Below are 24,440 nucleotides of genomic sequence, written 5' to 3' on the forward strand. Positions count from 1 at the left end.
TTCTTCTCTCCCATTTAGGGAGTTGTGCCAGGAAGTTCCTTCTGAGATTTAAGACCTTTGGTGAACCCCTCAAGTAGATCTGTTCACATTCAGTTCCAACAGGAAGTGTAAGCTACTCTGCCCATAGGAATTTCACCCTAGAGGAGCACTGGGGAGATCGTTCAAGCTGGACTGAATCTTTCAACTTTTATATGCAGTGCCACTGATCCCAGTCATCCACCATGTTCTGAGGATGTTAAGGGGGTTTGGCACAACTAGGATCCTGATTTTTCCAGACTGGGCCAGATGGGCATGGCATCTTCCTCAGAAGATGTACTTGCTATCACGGTTAGAAGGCCTCGTTCTTCATCCAGGTAACGGCACTCTTCACCTTCACGCCTGGCTTCTTAGAGGTTGAGATACATGGACTATGACTAGTCTAGTCCACTCAGGCTAATGTGGATGACAATATTATTTTGGTGGTAATCACTTCAGCACGTAGGGTTTGTGATTTCCAAGCCCAATGCCCCAAACCCCCATTTACATTCCTTTCTAGAGTGATAGTTTACGGTACAACCTACTTTTCTTCCAAAGGTTGTCTCTCAATTACACCTTTACCAGAAGATTTACCTTCTGGTATTTTACCCTTCTCCTCACCTGTCCAAGGAGAAAGAAAGATTCCACAGACCAGACCCTAGAAGGGCCCCTAGGTTTTACATCTCCAGAACAATCCATTACAAGAATAAATTACTTGCCTCTGGTTATGTTCTTTCTGATGGATGTTCCTCCCTCAGGACCCTCATTGCCTTCCCATCCCACCCCGATAACAGAGTTTCCTCTCAAATTACCACGATAATTAATTCCCCAACTCGGCTGAGCATGAGTAAAAAAATACAGAAACTCGGGTCATTGGGTGTGTTGTAAGCTATATATAGTCTTTGTGGACTCTGGCTTCTTTTTGACAAGACAAGCAATGTCTAAGTATCTGTGCCTCTGTACGTTGGTCCAGTGCTCAGTAGACAGCCACTCACTGATGATATGTCTAGTGTCAGTGGCCAACGTGGGGATCTCAGGCTCTATTAATCATCAACTGTATGACACAGGTCCTGCCTCTGTTATATGCAAGAGGCCTGCGTTGTGCTATTATGCCACGTTCTGGTGTTTACAGGGAATACTGTAGCTGCACAGACATCCCACAGCCAGAGCATACGATACCTTTTTCGCTCCATCCCCTAAAAACCTCACAGAGGCTGAAAAGTGCTGTGCTATCTCGGTAAACCAGTGTGAACTGGCTGGCAGCAATTGGGCGTTTTAAAGGAAGTCCATGGTATTCACCCTGATATCCACAATACAACAAAAACAGGAAAGCCAGTTATAAAAGGATACAACCAGGAACCTTCTACTGACCTGGGTAGCAAAGAGATTCATAGAACAAGGCAGGAGGTCCCAGACATCAGACATTAAATAATGATAACAAATAGTTGTACATTTTACTAAAAAATATATTTTAACCTTCAAGTTAAAAAGAAGCTAATAGCTCATGCTTCATAACTTTTGGTGCATCGCCAACCCCACAATGTCAAGATCCACATAAACAAAACTCTGACATCAAATTACAACAACAAACAAAAAGTCATCAAAAGGAAGACATCGCACCAAGTAAATGTGAAAATACATAATCCCACCGATTGAACAAAAATGCAAGTAGGAAACAAATTCATACAAGGAAAAAAACTCATTAAAAACAGGTTAAAGTGATGTTTGATGGTACAAGATACTCTCTATCAAACACATGTATTACTTGCAATGCCCTACATGTTTCTGTCCCTAGAGTGCTAGATGCTGGAAATTCATCAGGGGTCGAAAACATTTGTAATTATCTCGCAGCATAGGTGTGTAATTGATATTTTATATAACAATGCAAATAAATTCAAAATTGAATTGACCTGTGTACATTGTAGAGTAACCACTTAGGGTGTATTCTCAATGTAATTATTATGGCAAATTTTTCAATTGTCCCACATTACATCCGATCATAAGAATGCACCCTGTATTGATTAAAATCCAAAATGATGTGAATTAGAACAGCCTTCATCTCTTATACCATAATTTAGAAATTGGACAATTCCATACGGAGTGTCTTCGGGCAAACATTCCGGTACTCATTAGTGTCTCCCCTGCCATCATCTAACTTTAAGAGTAACTTGTTTGGATGTACATATGTATGAATAAAGCACCAAGTTTCATACTTCCTATCTCGTGCAAGTACCTTTTAGTGAAGGATCTGTCTGCTATAGGTAGTACGTTTAGGTGGTGTATTGTCTCTTCTTAAACTGTGTGGAGGTTTCAGTTCATCATGTGAAAGTTACTATAGCACATGTACTGTTGTAGCTCATTCTTAGGGATTATGTTGCTCTTAGTGTGATCTAAGTTTACATGTTCTATTTGCTTCTCTGTCATGTAACATGGCTATTAGTTGTTGTCCGGTTGCATACGTCTGTACCTGTTGTGGCCCACTCTACCTATTGCTTTACCTTTTCTGCAAAGGATATGGAAATGTATGCTAGAATAGTAAATAGTATTGCTACAATGTATTGTATTCCTTCTGTATAGGATCAAGTTAGTTAGCTTACATAGCTAAGGGGGTAACTTGCACTTTAGTAATTAAAAATCATTTTGAAATTCTGTATAAAGTGTTGCGTCTGTTTTTGTCCATCACAGTGTGAGCAGGTGTAGTGGGTCTTCAACTCCGAGAATGTGGTATCTTGTATTTGAGTTTGAAGTTGAACATTTCCATGCTAAATGTATTTGCTGAGTAATGTGTTGAGTCTTATGGCTGGCTTCCAGCATGCCTCCTGTTTTTTGGTCTCATTTTGGTTTCTATTTTTTATTTAATTTGATTAAATAAATAGTGCTTGTAAAGTATACTCACTCCTTGAGTGGTTGAGAGTGTACTTCTGTGTGTGGCCTGGTTCCGTGCAAGTGATTGGTTGATACTTGGTTGTGGTTGTCGCTGTGCGGTCAGCATCAGGCATTTTCTTGAAGTCAGGAGGCACCTTTGCTCTGTGTGTCTATGTGTGCGCCTGTGCGAGTTGGTGCGACTCCTTTGCTGTTAGGTATGTACCCCTGCCTTTTGGCTTCTTTGTGTTCAGCTCTTATTTCTGGTTGACTGTGCAGTGGATGTGTGAGAGGGGCATTGGGCTCCAGTTTTGTTAAGGGTCAGGAAAATTCCCACTGAACTGCATGTTCTCTCTCCACTAATTAGTTGGGCATGGACATGAGCTGTGCTGTATGGTGCTGTGCACACCTATTGCCATAGTTGTTTAGTGTGTATGGTTTTGGGGTGTCGTGACCCAAAGCTTGGTACAGTCAAGGGCTGCACAAGGGACGCCAGCTCTTGCACGGTACCCGAGGTGCGTAACACCAGGACTGATGGTTTCCATAATCTTTGATGCTCTCCTTCCTTATACTTGCCTGAGTGGTTTGGTGGGTATGTGTGGGTTTGAGGTGTGTAGCTTGGTTGAATGTTTTAATAGGAAGGGTGGTGTGTGGTGTCTGGTCTTGAGTGCTATTTATGCATTTTGTATGGAGTTGTATTGTCTCACTGGTCCTCCACATGTTAGTAGAATGCTGTTGAATGTAAATGAATGACACTGAGAATGTGGGTTATGTGTGATGCCTGCATGATTACAGTGGTAACAGTTGACACTAAGCTGTTATGCCTAGGGATATACCAGTCAGGGACTACCCTTTGAAGAAAATAAACTAACGAGTAACTGAATTCCACCTAACTACTATAAATAAAGCAGCGCGTTTTTGACTTGCCTTACTCCCGAGCAGACTTGAGAGTGAAGTACCTTTTCAAGATATAACATTCTGCCATGATATGAGCATATCTTTGAGGGGTTGGAGTCACACTCTGGGTTTGGAGACTTTGTTGGTGTAGAGCCACCTTACCAATTCATACAAGGGGTCAGGGATAAGCATTGCCTTCACTCTTTCATAGAAGACCTGGCTGATCATCTCTACTGTGCCAGTGGTCTTTATACCTCCCTTTAGCTGTATTTAAAATGGATTGATTGCTCCTACGGATTCCTCATCTTAGATATCATCTTCCCTCTCTAGCAGATCTCAGAAATGTTTGACAGCAGGGGGTGCCGTGTGGCATCAGTGTTTAGGTCCCTCAAAGCGATTCATACTAGAAACCAGATGTGACGTTGGTACAAATAGCTTGCACCCCTTACCTCATTTTCGCATGCTCAGCAAGCTTCTTGAAACACTCGATTTCGCCTCAGAGGTTTTTCTTTCGATGTTCTTCAAATGTAACATTTTCCAACAAAATGTCCACTCCGAAACCCACAAGGTTCAAACACAGGATCTGTCTTAAGTGCATCAGCACCGACCATGAAGTCGTTGAATGTGGCTTGTGCTTATCAATGACACTGAAAACCTTAAAGGAGTGAAGATCGAAGCTTGCACTGGGACAGTCCAAGTAACCTAGCACCACACCCTCAAAGAGGAACTACTCTGCAGGGAGGAGCTCCGTAGGTGAAAAATGCCCAGAGAGATCCAAGAAAAGCTTAAAAAAAAATACAAAAAGATAACGCTCTTGAAGCAACTCTTAACATTCTTCTTCCTCATCTTTCAAGAGGAAGAAGAAAAGATAACGCTGCCACTCATCTTGGATGGTTTTCTCTGCCCAAAACAGACGCCAGGTACAATTTTCATCCAAATCTGCCTCGAGAATTGGGAAGAGAATAGGCAGAAGATGCTAGAGGTTTTCTCAAAGGCAGTGCCTTCGGTTCCATTGTTGGAACCAAGTAAAAAACGACTGGCAGAGACTCCAGGGAAGGTTCATCACATGGGCCCGGATGAAAAGGCTTCTTCAAAGATTGCCAGCACATTGTCGACCGTTGGTGTCCCTTCCTCCATCAAAGCCACATAGGCCCCTGCCTCCAAGAGCACAATGGCATCAAAGAAGCCTTAGACATCGACACCGATGTACGCCTGTCTACTGCGTATGGTTTCTATGTCATTACATCTATGATGGTGATGAGGTATCAGGTAATAATATCGCCATATATATGGTCGCTGTAAATAATATCACTGCGAAAATGTCGTGGTGATATTATTTGGGTGACCATATATATGGGGACAGGGGCAAAAAAAAAGGTTTTTTTAAAAAAAATGCAATAATGTCGCCACAAAAAACGGCCATTTTTCGGAGAGATTTTTGCATGGCGAGATTTTTGTGGCGACATTATTACATGGAACCGGTGATGATGATGAGGAGCAGATTCCATTCGGTTTTGAGCCTTTTGAAACCTCGAACATCTCTTAGGAATTAGCGAAGCGAGGATGGAGGAATTAGTTTCCTAGTGGGCTTGACACCTCATCCAAGGTTTGGGACAACCATGAGCTGATCGCTACAGATTGGGCCAGGTGGATCTAGTACCTGGACCTTCTAGATATGCCCATCTGTCCTCCAATTCGTCTGCCTCAGAGAGTCAACCTACTGACACAGTACAGGGGCCTGATTCTCCGCCCAGAGATCAAGAGTCTCAACCTTCCCTTCTGGTTTCTGTCATGATCTCTGCTTCCAAAAGACCAGGACTTGCCCGACTCCCTTGGAAGCAGACCCATAACCCCGGTTCCGAGTGCCAGCCAGTCCCAATTGGGACCTTTTGGACCCTGTCCTGGCGCCAGTGGCACCAGGCTCATAAAGATGCCCAGTCCCAGCGCTGGAAGCGCCGGGCTCATAATGCTTGGGTGGACTTATGGAATGGAATTCCAAGATGTTTTCCGGAAGGATCAGGCTAACTCTCTACCTCCACATAGGTCTTATGACTGCCAGATAGACCTGATACCTGGTTCTACTCCTCCTTTTAGTAGAATTTATGCCCTCACCGAGCCTGAGAATCTTCACCTCCGACAATACCTGGATCAATACCTAGCAAATGGGTTTATTCCTCCTTCCAAGTCCCCTGCTTCCTCAGCTTTGTTCTTCGTTCCAAAAAAAGAAGGGGACCTTAGAACTTGTATAGATTATCGCGCCCTGAACCAGATCACCGTTAAGAATAGATATCTGTTACCTTTGATCCCTGAACTCCTGGACCAAGTCAGAAATGCATTCATATATACAAAGCTGGATCTTAGAGGAGCCTACCACTTGGTACGAGTAAAAGAGGGCGATGAATGGAAGACGGCCTTCCGCACCAAGTATGGGCTATTTGAATATCAGGTCATGCCCTTCGGACTTTGCAATGCCCCGGCCGCCTTTCAATATTTTATGAACGATGTCCTCAGAGAGCTCATAGATGTGTGTGTTGTTGTTTACATTGACGACATCCTCGTTTATTCTTCATCGGAAACTGAACATCGGAAACACGTGAAAATGGTCCTCGAGAGATTGCGTCAACACAAACTTTTCGCTAAGTTGGAAAAATGTGTTTTCAACGTGACTGAAGTTGAATTCTTGGGATTCATATTATCACCTAGCGGAGTGCGTATGGATTCAAAGAAGGTCGATGCAATTCTCAAATGGCCATCGCCATCCTCCGTAAAAGGTGTTCAAAGCATGTTAGGCTTCGCTAACTTTTACCGCAGGTTTATCCCCGAATTCTCTCGAATAGTCCAGCCCATCACCGCCTTGTTAAAGAAAAACAAACGTTTTGAATGGTCTACCGAGGCGAAACAAGCTTTCCAGAATTTGAAGATTAGATTTATCTCTGCACCGATCTTAAAACATCCTCGCCCAGAACTCCCCTACATCGTTGAAACTGATGCTTCGAGCCTTGCCATGGGGGCAGTTCTATCACAAAAGGACCCAGTAACCAATCAGTTGCATCCCGTGGCATTTTGGTCCCGCAAATTCTCGCCTCCTGAAATCAATTACACTATTACTGATAAGGAACTTCTAGCTATCAAGTCCGCCTTTAAGGCTTGGCGGCATTATCTTCTGGGGGCCCGACAAACCGTTACTGTGATTACAGATCACCGAAACCTGCAATATTTGAAAACCGCAAAAGCTCAATCCTCTAGGCAACTCCGTTGGGCACTATTCTTTGCCGAGTTTGACTTCATAATTACCTATCGACCTGGTACAATAAACGGTAAAGCTGATGCCCTTTCTCGGATGGGAGTGGAAGAACATTTGATCAATCCTAAACCTGTACCTATCATTCCCGAACAAAGAATTCTAGGGGTATTCGCCACACAATCCATAGAGGAAGTTAAGGATAAAGCCAGGCTACTGGTAACTCCAGCAGACATACAGAATTGGCATCTGCAGGGAAAGGACTTTACGGTGAAGGACAACCTATTATATTTCCAAGAACGGTTATACCTGCCCAGCACAGATTTACAGAAAAAGGTAATCTCTTGTTATCACGATTCTTTAATGGAAGGACATCCCGGTATGACCAAGACCTCGGAAAAGATCAAGCGCTACTTCTGGTGGCCGTCTTGGAAAAAAGATATCAGAGACTTTATAATGTCCTGTGGAGTATGCGCCCAAAACAAGAGTCAAAAGGAAAAACCAGCCGGCCTCTTACGCCCTATTGACATCCCGCCTCGCCCTTGGCATACGCTTTCTATGGACTTCATCACCGATCTACCTCCATGCTCCGGATACAATACGATCCTAGTAATCGTGGACCTATTCTCCAAGATGGCGCATTTCATTCCACTCAAAGGCTTACCAACAGCAGCAACTCTGGCCCGAGAATTTCTCGAAAACATCGTCCGACTGCACGGTTTTCCTTCAGTTCTAATTTCGGATCGAGGTAGTCAATTTATTTCTCATTTTTGGCGAAGTTGCTGTCGGTCAGCTCAAATTGATGTGAGACTTTCGACCAGCCACCACCCTCAAACCGACGGACAAACCGAGAGGACCAATCAAACTCTGGAACAGTATTTGCGCTGCATGCTACAACAAACTGAAAAAACTTGGAAAGATATCCTTTGGCTAGCCGAATATGCCTACAATAACTCTGTCCACTCGGGAACTGGGAAGACCCCGTTTTTTCTTTTATACGGTAGTCACCCTCGAACCTCGGAGTTGGATCCACTCCAAGATCTTGGAACACCAGCAGTAGACCACCTGCATTCTACTATCACCCAAGCCTTTAAGGAAGCCGTTTCTCACCTTCAAAGGGCTAAAGAACAATACAAGAAAGGAGCAGACCAACATCGGAAGGAAGCCCCCCAATATCAAGTAGGAGATCAAGTCTGGTTATCCACCAAATATCTACCTCTAAAAGGACCACGCACATTCAACCCAAGATACCTTGGTCCCTATTCCATCACTACCATAGTAAATCCAGTAGCGTTCAAGTTGGACTTGCCCCTCACATGAAGATACATCCGGTCTTCCACGTCTCTCTATTAAAACCCATGCAAACCCGACTAACTACATCTCCAAAACCTATTCTAGTTGATGGAGAACTCGAGTTTGAAGTCAAAAGCATCCTGGATTCCAAGATCTCCAAATCTAAACTATTTTACCTGATTGACTGGAAAGGCTACGGTCCCCAAGAAAGATCCTGGGAACCTGCAGAATATGTCCACGCGCCTCGTCTAATCAAAAGATTTCATCGAACATTTCCTAACAAGCCCAAACCCACGGAGAAGCCCGGTTTGGGAGGGGCCTTGAGGGGGGGTGCTGTCATGATCTCTGCTTCCAAAAGATCAGGACTTGCCCGACTCCCTTGGAAGCAGACCCATAACCCCGGTTCCGAGTGCCAGCCAGTCCCAATTGGGACCTTTTGGACCCTGTCCTGGCGCCAGTGGCACCAGGCTCATAAAGATGCCCAGTCCCAGCGCTGGAAGCGCCGGGCTCATAATGCTTGGGTGGACTTACCTGCAGCAGACCATGCTGCTTACTTACCTGCCAGTTGAACCCCTGATCCTCTTCTGTTTGGGACTACTTTTCCTGTTGGGTGGGGCAGGAGCCACTCCCTAGGTTCAGAACACTGGAACTCTTCTGGAAAGCAGGAACTCTTTTCTTACCTAGGCGTGGCTGTGGAAGGAGACACCTAAGCACTACAGGAGGCTATTTAAACCACACCCGATGGATGAATCTTGCTTTGCGTTATTCTGCATTCTCTGCAGCAGAACGCTCATCGTGTCTTCTGCTTCTGATCCTGGGCCTAAGGGAACAAAGGCTTACCATCCTGGAATCCAGTCTTCAGCAGCACCTGTAAAGACAAAGAAAGAACAGGTTAGCACTACGGTCTTCAGTGGCAGCACATCTCTTACCTGGTCCATCGGCTGTCACCAACGCCTCGCGCTGCATTCCGGCATCTGAAAGACAAAGGCTTACCTACTCTTCGCATGCTCCGGAGGTCTTCGCACTGCATTCCGGCATCTGAAAGACAAAAGCTTACCAGCTCTTTGCACGCTCCGGAGGCCTTCGGCGCTGCATCCCGCATCTGAAAGACAAAAGAAGGTGCGTTTAAAGACATTGGGCAACTTTATTACTCACGTGCCATTACTCCTTCCCACGCCGAATCTAGTGGGTATTCCAGCACCCTTCAGCTTCTCTAAAGCTCTGAACTAGTACCTGCAAGATAAAAGGGACAGTTAGTGCGCATCGTGAAGCAGGCTACAAGCGCTTACTTACGTGCTTCCAGGCGCTTCTATTCCTCACGCGGGTTCGATCCTCAACTCTCATCAGCCCGCCATCCGCCATCGCCAGAACCCTGCAAAACAAGAGATATCATTACAAAAGACTTTTAAGACATTTGAAGTGCCCAGAATTTACAGTTTGTGCAGTTAACGACGGACAGCAGTCCTCTGAGGTCAAGAGGCCTGCACCCTTATCCAGTGAAGAAACTGGTTACGGCAACCTGCCCCGAGGCAGATGGAGAGCTCGGCGTTCACTTACCTAAGGTGAGGGCGTTAACCTTTGGGGTTCTACAGGAGAAGAGAAAGGGAAGAGGAGAGAGGCACCCAATAACCCCAGTTCATTAATCCCATATTTTCTATCTGCAGACATCTTACTCTTCGAGTCAGACATACAGTGCACAGAGGTCCAGCCCAAAGAGCCAACCGTGTGTTACACATCACCTTTGAAGATACGGCATTCACCCAGTCAAGACCGGCGCCTCTGCGGGAATCAGGTGAGCGTTACAGTTTCTGAATGGTAAAGGTACATCAACTGGGACCGCTCTGAAGACCTTTTGGAGGTGTTGCTTTCGGCCGGAAGACCAGCAACAAAAGCTCTATACCGCTGCTGATGGAAGACATTTTGCAGTTGGTGCAGAGTGAAGGCTATGGACCTCCTTTTTATGTAACACATCCATGGTTTTATCTTTCCTTTTACACCTGGCCCAGCAGGAATTAGAGGTGGCTACGGTAAGAGGTAACTTAACTGCACTTTCCATCTTTAGGTTCATACTTCAAAATGCCTATAGCAACTGATTTTCTACTAAATACCTTCCCACCAACACTTTTTCTGGAGCCAGAGTAACATGGAAAAAGCTATTTTGGTTGCCATCACCTCCACTCAGAGGGTGAGCGAGTTGCAGGCCCTCTCGTTCAAACCATCTTTCACAACTTTTACTAAGGAGAAGCTACTGCTTAGGCTCCGCCCTTCCTTCCTCCACAAGGTTATTTCCGAATTCCACTTCCTGCAGAAAATCAACTTGCCTTCCTTTTATCATCGTCATCCTTCCAAGGAAGAGGAGAGATTGCAGATAATGGAGCCAAACAGAGCATTGAGTTTCTATATTGCCAGAACAAGTAGCTTCAGGCTAGAAGATAAACATTTTATTGGCTAGTTCGTTCCTAGTTTAGACAGAGGAGTAACCATACAAACCATATCCAGATAGATCATTCTGTGCATATCAGAATTGTACATAGTAGAAGGAAAGGGCATTCCTGAAAGATTACGGACACACTCTAGTAGAGGAGAAGTGGCTACATCGGCGCTCCAGAAAGTAATACCAGCTCTTGATATTTGCCAAGCCGTTACATGGTCTTCACTACATACTTTCTAAAAACATTATAGCCTGGAAAATCTGTTGGGTCAGGAAGCCTATTTTGGAAGAGCAGTCCTGCAATATTGCCTGATCTAAATTGATGAGTTTGCCCTCCCTCCTCCCCTACAGGGGTACTGCTATCGGAGTCTAAGATGTGGAATCCTGTGGGAGGACACAATCCATTAGAAGAACAAATTACTTACCGCAAGTAATGTTCTTTCTGATGGATGTTCCTCCCACAGATATCTCATCGCCCTCCCATCCTAACCCTCAATTAATGAGTTCTCTCTCCTTCCTTATTTCCCTCTTTCAACATTTTTCTGAATTTCTTCCTCCACTATTGATTTCTTTTCTGCAAACTTTCTGAATTTCTTCCTCCACTATTGATTTTTGTTCTGCAAACTAATTCCCCAAGGCGGCTGAACAAGTAGAAATAATGATTGAAATAAGGTAATAGGGAGTGGTGTGAGCTATTTATACCAACGCAGATGTCGTGTCCGGACTCCTGAATGACGCATGTCAAGGGACCTCAACGCTGATGCCGCACTGGGCTCCCTGCTGTTAATACTTTGTGAGATCTTTTCTGCTTAGAAATCATATATAATATGTTGAATCTTTGGGAGGAACATCCATCAGAAAGAACCTTACAGGAGCTAAGTAACTTGTTCCTTCTGGACACCTATTTGAGTCCTTCTGATGAGCTGCATTCTTCAAAACTGTATTGGCCCAGGTGTCTAACACTTTCAGGCTGCCTGTCCCTGTGTCTTTGACAAAGAGGAAGATTCATTTCCTGACAGATATTCTGAAGCCTGACCTGAAAGTGGATGTGTTTTGATCCCTTTCAATATCTCCTATCTGGTCCTCTATGCCTTTTGGTATAAGGCCTCCTCTCTGCACCCTGTTTCTAAGAAGGTGGTTCCTAAACATAGACATGCACCCTCAGATATGTTCTGCCTCTCCACTCACCTGACCCCCGAGAGTTTGGTGGCTCAACCAATAGATTGCTTGATCTCCTCAAAATGTTTCCCCTACCATACAACTGCATCAAGAGTCATGACATTGGACACTTTTGGCCCAAAGGTTTTGGCTTCCGGCAGCCTTGCCAAATGGACAGCTAATGCCATGTGTTCTTTGATTCACTACACTCGCACTCTTTGGGATGTTGCAAGGTTAGCCTGCTGATGTGCAGCAAACTTTCCGACAAATGATATGATATGATATGATGTGTCATTTATAATGCGCCTGTAACCATGTGTTTCTAGGCACAACAAGACAAGGTAGGGAAGACTGAGGGAGGACAAAATATCAATCTTATTAGGCCTTGTTTCATTCAGATCTTGCAAGTGCAGAGGGGAGATAAGTGGTGCCAGGGGGGAGGGAAGGGTGAAGTGCAATCGGGGCAGCATTTCTCCAAGTAAGTGCAGCCAGGGCAGCGTGGCTCTGGGTAAGTGCAGGAGGCAGGGGACTGTAGGGATGCAGATACAGCCCCAAGTGCGTGGTCTGCCCAGACGCAGTGCAAGGGCTACTGGTTGTGGAAGAGCCTGATGCCCATTGAGATTCTCAGGGTAGACAGCGAACTAGTTAGTGCAGTGGAGAGAGAGAAAGAGAGATGCAGAGAGAAAGCAGAAGTGAAATGGAAGGTCTTGGGCTGCTTCCGGAATCTCAGGTTGTCCGGCTCAAGTTTGAAAGGGGCAGGGAGCCCATTCCAGAGGGAGGCACCTGCAGAGGAGAGAGATCTACCTCCCACTCTCTGCCTGGAGAAGCGTCTGACCCTCAGAGAGTTGGGTGTGGCTAAGCGAAGGGCTCTAAAAGGAAGATGGTTAGGAAGAGAAATGATTATGGCAAGGATGCCACAAAGCAAATGCATATGGGCCTAGATAAGATGGACTGCTCAAGTAGTTTTAGGAGCACTTGGCAATGACATGTAACCTCATTCCTGGATTCACCCCTCAGGTTTATTTGCTAATGTTCAGACGAAGCTGCTGTGCTTGCCTTTAGAAGGAATTCACCTATACACAGGTGTTTTGCTCGCCAAAAGTGCACAGACAATTATTCATCACCAGTACCTTTGAACGCAGGTAGACGAGGCAATAACTCACAACCAGATATGCAGTTAGCAAAATAATGAGCACTTATACGGCTATTTATTCATAGATTAGAAGCAACAAGTGATAAAACAGAAATGAATCACAGAAAGGACAGAGAATTCAAAAGAAAATACATCACCGTGGGCGTAACTGAATCCCTCATCTCACCAGAAGCGGCTGGAAGACCCCGGTAACAGCCAGGCAGAGAGCACAACAGCCCACAGGAAGGACGGAACAAGGCGTCCCCCCTCCGACTGAGCTCTTTGTGTGGTTTCCCCCTGACCTTTCCGATAGCTCTTCATATATGCCCTCCTCAAAAAGGGTTGGCAATTTCTCGAACCTTCTGGCATTAGCGCTTGCACATTGCTGAGTGACTGTTGATTGACGGCCTGGTCAACCGACAGTAACCCCAAGGAGCAAAGCTTCCCTCTTCTTCTAAAACACCACAGAAAACAATTCCATAACTTATAGCAAGACATAATAAAACCAGCTTTCTCAGCAGAAATGTCCTTGACTGAGGCTGCATACGAGGTTTAGAAAGCATGTCTTTCAGCAAAGCAAGTACAGCTTTTCACTGAGGCATGGAATAAATATCCATTATGGCTCTGAGTACCCCCAGAATGCACTGCGCACCAGCACCATGTTTTAGCTCAAGCATAACAGGTGAGGCTGATTAGTTTCTTGATACATTTAAGACCTCTACGGCCAGCGTTATTTGTAAATTTAAAGCATTGTATGCTGTTGGGCTGCCTTTTGTTAATCATTCATCGTAAAACTACCAGGGTGCGAGTGGAAGAAGGTGGTTCGTGCAGAGCTAGTGAGATTGTGGAATTCTAAGTGGTGTTTCAGAAGTTTTGAAATATGTGGTTGGTGACGGAACTTGTTAGGTTTAGTGTGTACTTGGTGGGGGAGATTGCCCTGTTATTAGGATGGGGAGCAAGTTGAAGGAAAGGAGCTATTAAGGGATACATCTACCCACCCTCCGCTCCAACTGTTGCTAGATAGGGAAATATAATACTGTCTGATATGGCAGGTTTCAGTCCAGAGTTGCATGATGGGGTGACAGTACCTGACAGGCTGCAGAAAACAAACCCCTTCAAGAGGTGAGCATGAGGTGGTGTGTACAGTTAGATGTATCTGTTAAATTTCTGATTTTTTTTTAAATCCATTGTTTACTCTTAACTCAGTTATTTGAAAGTTTAATATGATAAGCATAGATGGGCATAGCTTGCAGTTAATGTTGATTATTTTAGAGATTGGTGATAACCCTTAGATCTGAAATTAGCTGAATGTTTTCACCAATAGATATGGCTTATAACCCCTGAAAAACGACTTTTATTACTGTGTTTCCATGATATACTATAATGGATACTGTTGTATTTCCTTTTATTTCTCCAATAAGGAATTACAAGTCCATGAGGGGAACACAGACTTCCTGATTCCAGAGTACCGGTCAATTCTAGAAGAGGCCGATAAGTTGCTGGAAGAATACAAGAAGCAGCCAGCACATCTGGAAAGACTTTATGGTTAGATGCATCGTATGTGTTGTTTGTCATAATTTAAAGCATTAATATACTTCCATTCTAATAGACACCTTCCTCGCAAATTTCATTTCTTTAGAAATATTTCCAGTTACAGAAAACAGGAATACAGCCAACAGGTTGCATTTGTGCAGCTTTTGAAACACTGTCACATTGACAATGGCCTCATCTGTGCCAGAAGTTATACTCTCTACATATATTCAGCTGCACATACCCACTTGCCTCCATCAGGGATCATTAACCACGTTTTGTCTGTGCTTAGTGACTAATTTTCAGCCATGATGTAACATAAATCACTGAGAATCAAGCCATGCAAAAACTGTAAGATATTGGTGAGACTACCACATCCACAGTGTATGTGGTTCCTAGGTTAAGATGCTGCCTCTCTTCTTGACACGAGGGAACCCCAAAGCTCTTTGAGAACGGGGCACCATGTTCTTCAAAGATCTGCCCAGTTCCTGTAGGTATAGCCAATTCGGTATAGCCGATCCTTGTTGATCTTTACGCCAGCCTCCTGTGTGACTGTATATTTGAGTCACTGCAGTGCCACTCCCAAAACAGGAAAGCATTTCTGGGGACAATGGCAGGAGTATGAAAGAAGACTATCATTCCATTTCCACTTCTCCTGGGGGGTGCCATCGTTCTGAAAGCACTTGTCCTCTTTTGCCTCCAGAAGATGGTACCAAAGAACTCCCACTACAAAGTGAATAGATGCACAGCTGTTACTACTGCAATAAAGATTGCTTTAATAAATCAGACATCTGGATTTACCGGTGTGAGTGCAGGAACAGGGAGGCTAAGCAAAAAACTCACACCATTGGCAGATCTGTTAGTTGCTGTGTTGTGTTTTTTCTTTACTTTTTCTCCTACTACCCCCTTCCTTCTTGAATTCTACAGATACTTGTACATCTGTTAAGTTGTCAAAATAGACTGTAAAATAATCAATCACTTTTTTACAAAACTGCTCCTCCCTGTAGATGATTTGCCCTTCCTCCTTCTTGTACGAGACATGCAGTAAGCCCTCTTTGGTACCCTCTGCTCCCACCCATGTACTCCTTCACTGAATGGCAGCATGTGTTGGAAGGTTCTTTACCAATGTCCACCAACCTCCTGCCTCTTTGCCTCTTCACCTTAGAGGTATTGCTTTGCTCTGTCCTGCTACTTGCTTGAGTACCAATTACGTCTTTCCTCATACCCGTCCTCACCATGCACCACTCTTAATATCTCTTCCTTTCTCTTCTACTTCTGTCTTCATTTTCCTCTGCTCAAAACCATTTCAACTCTTCCTATCCCTACCATATCTTTTCCTCAACGCCACCCATCTTCTCACCCACCATCTCTCTTTTCACAAAACCTCCAACCCTAACTTTCATAACACTTCCCTTTCTTGCATCTACCCTTAGCGCCTCTGTACTTTGCAGACTCAACATCAGTGTGATTCTACATCCTACTCTTTATATTGCTCTTTAGAATGCACAATCTGTCTGTAACAAGACTTCCTTTACCTCTAACTTTCTTCTTTGCCCTTCTCCCACTCTTGACCTCATTACCCTTACAGAAATCTGGATTTCTCCCTTAGACTCTCTAACCCTTGCTTCCCTTCACGACCCTGCCTACACCTTCACCTACTCCCCCTGCCAAACTGGTTGGGGTGGTGTTGTAGGAGCAAGGGAAGAGGACCCAAGGTTGGAGTACTCCCGTCCCCTGCACACTCTAGGACTACGCAACAAGGGTGTAGATTCTTAAGGATATAGTTAGCAATATTCGTTTTTAAGCACTCTTTAGAGAATTGATTCGACAAAATTTATAACATCAAACAGAGGAACAATGGTTTTTGTATTTTAGGTGTTCAGGGATGAAGTGAGCACCTATTTATTTATACATAAAAATGTAGTGAAGACAGGAGAAATTGCATAACAACATTATAATGTCAACATAATCAAAAGTTGATGGAAATTCCACGCTCAATGGCTTGACGCGTTTCGAGGTGATACCTCTTCTTCAGAAGCCTCTGTGGATCTACTGTCTAGTCAAAATGCATTTAGGAAAAAAATCAACAGAAGGTATACTTGTAAGTTCGTCAACCAAATAAACAACAAGCAGCATTGCTTCATTCAAATTAAGTATCTACATGTAGTGTGTTAAACAGTGCAAACATTCAATTTAGTTTGACCAGAGTAACTATCTGGCCATGTTTTTTTAAAATTCAAAACACTGTCTAGTATAATCCCGTGCACCTCTAATGGGAATCCAACCAAATAGAATATCAATAGTAATCTAAAAATGGAAGCTATAATGAAGGCTTCTAAAATTCAATTCAACAAATGAAACATATTCGATTTTAAGGGCATATTCAACCAGTGTAGGTTTACTGTTAAGCATGATAAATACAAACTACACACCATAGAAAGGTTTTTTTCACAAAGAGGATATTTTACATAAAAAATGCACTAACCTATTGAGGTTTAATGGTGTAGCAGAAAAGCCATCTATGGCGAAAAATAAGTCCAAGTGGACATGCTTGCAGTGCCAGTGCCTCGATTTAGGTGTTTTCTTGGTACAGAAAGCTACTTCAATACTTCCGGTAATCTCTGTGGATAGCAATGTTAATGTACGGGTCACTGTGTGTGACTAAATATCTATTCACAAGTACAATAATGCGCTCATTAGTGAGGTAATGACCATATACCTGCTATAATTCGTGCGGTAGAGCATGCGGGTATGTTGCGGCAGGATTCAATGTACGGCGGATGTGCAGGATTCCTCTGTGTTGCATCTAACGTTGCAGGAAGAACGGGTGCAGATAGATCTGGGAGCTCGTAAGTACGAATGCTTTCAGTGGAGGACAGTGTGGTGCTAGTGAGTATTCAAGATCATATGGATCATTGATCACACTGTCAAAAACGTGTACAGTATTCTATACATAACGCGTACCTGTTCAGCCTCTATGTACATCCAGTTGTGCTTCTCTCTGCTCGTTGTTTGCACGGTGCCCATGGAAACGAGGGACCGTGTTCAAACAGCCTAGTATTTGGCGGGCTAGATTCTGGGGGTAGAAATCAACAACGGACTAACCCGATGTTCGAGAAATGTGGCAGCCATCTTTAGCTATGTAAAAGGACCCTGTTAGTAAAGGTGGTTACGTGTGTAAAATTCTGCAAGTCATCTTCTAACAACATAATCAAAATTCTATTAAGAGTAGCATAAGTTTGAACAATATGATAACAGCAGCGGTCGAAAAACAAAGTTATTTTACCAAACATTTTCTACACGTAGTGCTACTTATGCGTATGGCACTTCTGTATCGTTCGAGTGTATCCAAACATCACAATGTGTCCATTTACATTCCTTTATCTAATTTGCTGGACAATCTGATACTTGGTACCAGATGTCCTCGCATTCTTGGTTATGCACACTGTTTACTTGTTCAATATTACAAGTGGCGAATGTACATTGCTGTAAATTTCATCATATACTAGGACTAACAATACTAAGTCCTAGCATGCAACAATGCATTAAAATATGCATAATATGTACTGTGGCATGAAGACTCTTCTTCAATGGCTATGACCACTTGATTAGTGCTGCTGATCTATCAAATGTCTAGTTACTTCAATAGGGTGCCCTTGTGATATTGATTATCCCATTCACTAGACAGTCAGTTGTGGGGACGTTGCTGCCTTCCCATATCCAAAAGCATAGTGAATTATTGGTGCATAGTAGAGAGTGCAGGGTCTACAGGACAGAAATATCTAAAAAGTTAAAAGTATCTAAATGAAGCAGTTCAAGGATGTTTCCTCGTTGAGACCCCTTGGGTATTTGGTGTCTAAAAGGTATATCCAATATTTTTCTCTTTGTGCCAATAGTCTTATGTAGTTGCCACCTCGCTGTGGTTTGCTTACAACTTCAACGACCTGGAATCTTAATTGACTGATGTTATGTTTTGCTTCCATAAAATGTCTGGCTACTGGTGATTTCTGGTTTTGGCACTGGATGGTGGACTTGTGCTCTGATATTCGTTCTTTCAAAGACCTCGTAGTCTGTCCAATGTATAATTTGCCACAAGGGCATTTCAGAGCGTATATGACGCCTGCTGTTATACAGGTGGCGAAGCTTCTGATCTTTATCTTTTTGCCTGTTGATGGGTGAGAGATGGTATTACCCTTAATTACATTGTTGCAGTTGGTACAAATAGGACATGGAAAAGTACCCATTTTTTTAGTCTGTAAAAGCATCTGTTTATCCTTATTTGGTCTTTCAGCTTTCACGAGTCTGTCCCTAAGGTTGCGGCCCCTTCTAAATGCCATCATTGGTACTCTTGGGAAGAGTTCTTTCAGGTGTTTATCACTTTGTAGTAAAGACCAGTGCTTTCTTATAGATTTGCCAATCTGGAAACTTTGACGTGAATATTTGGAAATATACATCAATGGAGTAGAATTAGTTCTGGACTTAGGTGCTAACAGGTCTTTCTGTGTTAGATGGTTCGATCTATCGTTGGCCTCTTGTAGAATGTCCTGAGGATATCCTCGTTTCTCAAATCGCTCAATTAGTTGAGTGCATTCAATGTCAAGGCCAGCTGGGTCTGATATGATTCTTTTTAGTCTCAATATCTGACTGTAAGGGAGACTTTTTAGCATGGGTTTCGGCTGAAAGCTGGTAAAGTGTAGGAGATTATTGGTATCTGTGGGTTTGTGATAAATGGTGGTCACTACCTTTCCTTCATAGATCTTCAAGCTGACATCTAAAAAGTGGAGGTCTGGTTCTCCAACGTCCATCGTGAATTTGATTTTTGGGTGTACTGTGTTCATGTAGAGTAAAAACTCATCCAATTCAGTTCTTGTGCCGCACCAGATTCCAAATATATCGTCTATGAATCGTTTCCACAGTATGATCTTACATGACCATATTTGATTATCTAAGACGTGTTCTGTTTCAAATCTATACATAAAGGAGTTTGCATAGACAGGTGCCATAGCAGAGCCCATGGATGTGACGGATATTTCATTGTAGAAGGTCTTTTGGAATTGAAAGTAGCTATTATGTAAGATGAGTTTAAGTAGTTAAATAATGAACTCTGGGTTACCTCTTATTTGTTCAGAGTTGGAGAGTAACCATTCCACAGCGTTAATGCCTTCATCGTGTGGTATAGAGGTATATAGACTGCATACATCCATACTGAATATGATGCAGTCACTACTGATAGCCGAGATTTCTGCTAGACAGTTGAGGAAGTCTGTGGTGTCTTTGAGGTAGGTAGGAATTTCCTGGATTAAAGGCTGTAGAAGGCGGTCAACATAGATAGCTAGGGGATCGAAGATGCTCTCCGTTCCTGCAACTATGGGTCTTAATGGAGGTTTCTGATTGTCCTTATGGATTTTTGGAAGTCCATAGAATACTGGTGTTATCGAATGTTTATTAATGAGAAATTGACTGGTTTTAACACTTATCCAATCGTTGTCGAGTGCATTGTCAATTAAGGTCTCGATAATAGTCTTTATACCCTGAAGGGGGTCGCCATTCAATCTACTGTAAGTTGTCTGGTCGTTGAGTTGTTCGAGGCATTTAGTGGTGTAGTAAGTCGTGTCCATGACTACTATGGCTCCGCCCTTGTCTGCCGGTTTAATGGTGATATCTTCATCTTTTGCCAAGGTCTCAATATGCTCAAGCTGACTATTCTTGATGTTGATCGGAGATAATTTGCGGTAGTTGATCCGTTTCAAGTCATTAAGTACCTTTTTCTCAAATAGATCGAGTATAGGATTTTGGATAGGTGGATCGAACAGGCTCTTGGGTCGTAGTTCTAGATTGTCTTCAGGAGTGTCATCTTGTCCTGGATCATTTTCAAAAAACATCTTTAATCTAATCTTTCTCATAAGTCGGTGTAGACAGACTTGCTCTTCAAACATAGATGTGTTACTCATGGGTACGAATGATAGGCCCCGATTCAGAATAAACAGTTGGTCACTTGATAGATGTTTACTTGAAATATTCATCACTATGTTTTCAGTTATTTGAAGCTTCGCCACCTGTATAACAGCAGGCGTCATATATGCTCTGAAATGCCCTTGTGGCAAATTATACATTGGACAGAGTACGAGGTCTTTGAAAGAACGAATATCAGAGCACAAGTCCACCATCCGGTGCCAAAACCAGAAATCACCAGTAGCCAGACATTTTATGGAAGCAAAACATAACATCAGTCAATTAAGATTCCAGGTCGTTGAAGTTGTAAGCAAACCACAGCGAGGTGGCAACTACATAAGACTATTGGCACAAAGAGAAAAATATTGGATATACCTTTTAGACACCAAATACCCAAGGGGTCTCAACGAGGAAACATCATTGAACTGCTTCATTTAGATACTTTTAACATTTTAGATATTTCTGTCCTGTAGACCCTGCACTCTCTACTATGCACCAATAATTCACTATGCTTTGGATATGGGAAGGCAGCAACGTCCCCACAACTGACTGTCTAGTGAATGGGATAATCAATATCACAAGGGCACCCTATTGAAGTAACTAGACATTTGATAGATCAGCAGCACTAATCAAGTGGTCATAGCCATTGAAGAACAGTCTTCACGCCACGGTACATATTATGCATATTTTAATGCATTGTTGCATGCTAGGACTTAGTATTGTTAGTCCTAGTATATGATGGAATTTACAGCAATGTACATTCGCCACTTGTAATATTGAACAAGTAAACAGTGTGCATAACCAAGAATGTGAGGACATCTGGTACCAAGTATCAGATTGTCCAGCAAATTAGTTAAAGGAATGTAAATGGACACATTGTGATGTTTGGATACACTCGAACGATACAGAAGTGCCATACGCATAAGTAGCACTACGTGTAGAAAATGTTTGGTAAAATAACTTTGTTTTTCGACCGCTGCTGTTATCATCATATTGTTTAAACTTATGCTACTCTTAATAGAATTTTGATTATGTTGTTAGAAGATGACTTGCAGAATTTTACACACGTAACCACCTTTACTAACAGGGTCCTTTTACATAGCTAAAGATGGCCGCCACATTTCTCGAACATCGGGTTAGTCCGTTGTTGATTTCTACCCCCAGAATCTAGCCCGCCAAATACTAGGCTGTTTGAACACGGTCCCTCGTTTCCATGGGCACCGTGCAAACAACGAGCAGAGAGAAGCACAACTGGATGTACATAGAGGCTGAACAGGTATGCGCTATGTATAGAATACTGTACACGTTTTTGACCGTGTGATCAATGATCCATATGATCTTGAATACTCACTAGCACCACACTGTCCTCCACAGAAAGCATTCGTACTTACGAGCTCCCAGATCTATCTGCACCCGTTCTTCCTGCAACGTTAGATGCAACACAGAGGAATCCTGCACGTCCGCCGTAGATTGAATCCTGCCGCAACATACCCGCGTGTTCTACCGCACGAATTATAGCAGGTATATGGTCATTTCCTCACTAATGAACGCATTATTGTACTTGTGAATAGATATTTAGTCACACACAGTGACCTGTACATTAACATTGCTATCCACAGAGATTACCGGAAGTATTGAAGTAGCTTTCAAAACCAAGAAAACACCTAAATCGAGGCACTGGCACTGCAAGCATGTCCACTTGGACTTATTTTTCGCCATAGATGGCTTTTCTGCTACAACATTAAACCTCAATAGGTTAGTGCATTTTTTATGTAAAATATCCTCTTTGTGAAAAAAACCTTTCTTTGGTGTGTAGTTTGTATTTACCATGCTTAACAGTAAACCTACACTGGTTGAATATGCCCTTAAAATCGAATGTTTCATTTGTTGAATTGAATTTTAGAAGCATTCATTATAGCTTCCATTTTTAGATTACTATTGATATTCCATTTGGTTGGATTCCCATTAGAGGTGCATGGGATTATACTAGACAGTGTTTTGAATTTTAAAAAAACATGGCCAGATAGTTACTCTGGTCAAACTAAATTGAATGTTTGCACTGTTTAACACACTACATGTAGATACTTAATTTGAATGAAGCAATGCTGCTTGTTGTTTATTTGGTTGACGAACTTACAAGTATACCTTCTGTTGATTGTTTTCCTAAATGCATTTTGACTAGACAGTAGATCCACAAAGGCTTCTGAAGAAGAGGTATCACCTCGAAACGCGTCAAGCCATTGAGAGTGGAATTTCCATCAACTTTTAATTATGTTGACATTATAATGTTGTTATGCAATTTCTCCTGTCTTCACTACATTTTTATATATAAATAAATAGGTGCTCACTTCATCCCTGAACACCTAAAATACAAAAACCATTGTTCCTCTGTTTGATGTTATAAATTTTGTCGAATCAATTCTCTAAAGAGTGCTTAAAAACGAATATTGCTAACTATATCCTTAAGAATCTACGCCCTTGTTGCGTAGTCCTAGAGTGTGCAGGGGACGGGAGGACTCCAACCTTGGGTCCTCTTCCCTTGCTCTTATTTGCTATAGGGTTTTTGTGCCAAAACCCTCTTTTCCTCCTCTGCACCTCATAAAAGTATCGACACCACTCCTTGTGGTTTTCAAAATAATATTTTCAAACATCTCCTCTATTTGGGTGTGCACTCACTCCACCACTATACCTAGGGGTGGTGTTGTAGGTCTGTTTGCATCTTCCAAGCTCCCTAACTCACCTACTCCCCTATATCCCGCAAATTCTTCCTCTTTCGAATACACTATCTCAACAATCACTGCTCCCTATGGCATTCATATTATATCTCAATCGGCCACCTGGTCCCGGTGGTTAATTTATTGACCATCTCTCCCGACTAATTGACCTCGTTTGTCCCCAGCATCAACTCATTATCACTAGTGGCATCAACCTCCCCTCTCACTCCACTCCATATAAACTGACTTTAGTCCTCTTCTCCTCATCCACTTGCTTTCTTCTGTCTGCTCTTTCCCACCCATTCAAATGGTAACTCCCTTGACCTTATTCTCCTCTCAACTCTCTGCCTCTAATATCTCCACTGTTCATTCTTCCTCTGATCATTACATCGTATTTGCCTCAATCGCAACTCTTCCTTCCTCCAAATGTCCTATCTACCTCTCCAACCTGTACCACTCTCCTCCAATGCAAACTTCTATCCACTGATAAAGCCTTCACTAACATTAACACTGCTCTTAATACTCCCTTTTCCTCTCACTTTCTTCTTACTACATTCACTCCTACACCCTCCCGTCCACGTCCTTGGGTTACACCTACCACCCGCACCCTGAAAACTACAGTGAAAAAAAACCTTTGCACTTGGCAAACATCTAGACACTCCTCGGATCTCCAACTCTGCCTGACTGCTCTTCAAAACTACTCCTCTGCTCTCAACTCTGCCAAATGTGACTTCTATGCCGCTCTCATTTCGTCTTAATCCTCTCAACCTAGGCGCCTCCATACATCTCAACTCAATTCTCTCACTTCATAAAGCCTCATCCATCTCATCAACTCTTTCTGCTAATGATCTAGTTCTCTACCTTGCTTTAAAAATGTCCAACATTCAAAATACACTCTCAAATTACCTTCTATCCCCCCAACGGTTCACTTTTCTCCTCCACCTCTACCCTTCTCTCCTGCGACAATGTCTTCCTTTGCCCCCACTAACCCTAATGAGATTCTTGACCTTCTCCTCAGGGCACCTTCTCCTCAGGGCAAAGCCTTCATGTGCCATCAACCCTCTATCCCCACACATAGTCAAACTCATACCTCCCAGTGTTGCTCCATATTTTCTTCCCTCTTCAACTCCTCTCTTGACAATGCCACTTTTGCGTCTACTGTCATCCTATCCTTAAGAAACCCGACCTAGATCCTAATGGCCCTGCCAACTTTCA

General features: G+C 43.1%; 1 protein-coding gene across 4 annotated transcripts in view; it reads left to right on the top strand.

The window, feature by feature from the left end:
* Positions 1–24,440, top strand: part of BBS7 (Bardet-Biedl syndrome 7) — a 1,458,886-nt gene that overhangs the window by 1,220,252 nt on the left and 214,194 nt on the right. For all 4 annotated transcript variants that reach the window (XM_069631158.1, XM_069631157.1, XM_069631160.1 and 1 more), the window contains one exon: positions 14,451–14,574. In XM_069631158.1, the coding sequence (XP_069487259.1) occupies positions 14,451–14,574 (124 nt within the window). The remainder of the gene's footprint in view (positions 1–14,450; positions 14,575–24,440) is intronic.

Source organism: Ambystoma mexicanum, chromosome 6q (genome assembly GCF_040938575.1).
Source record: "Ambystoma mexicanum isolate Mex_15411 chromosome 6q, UKY_AmexF1_1, whole genome shotgun sequence".
NCBI classification, from domain to species: domain Eukaryota; kingdom Metazoa; phylum Chordata; class Amphibia; order Caudata; family Ambystomatidae; genus Ambystoma; species Ambystoma mexicanum.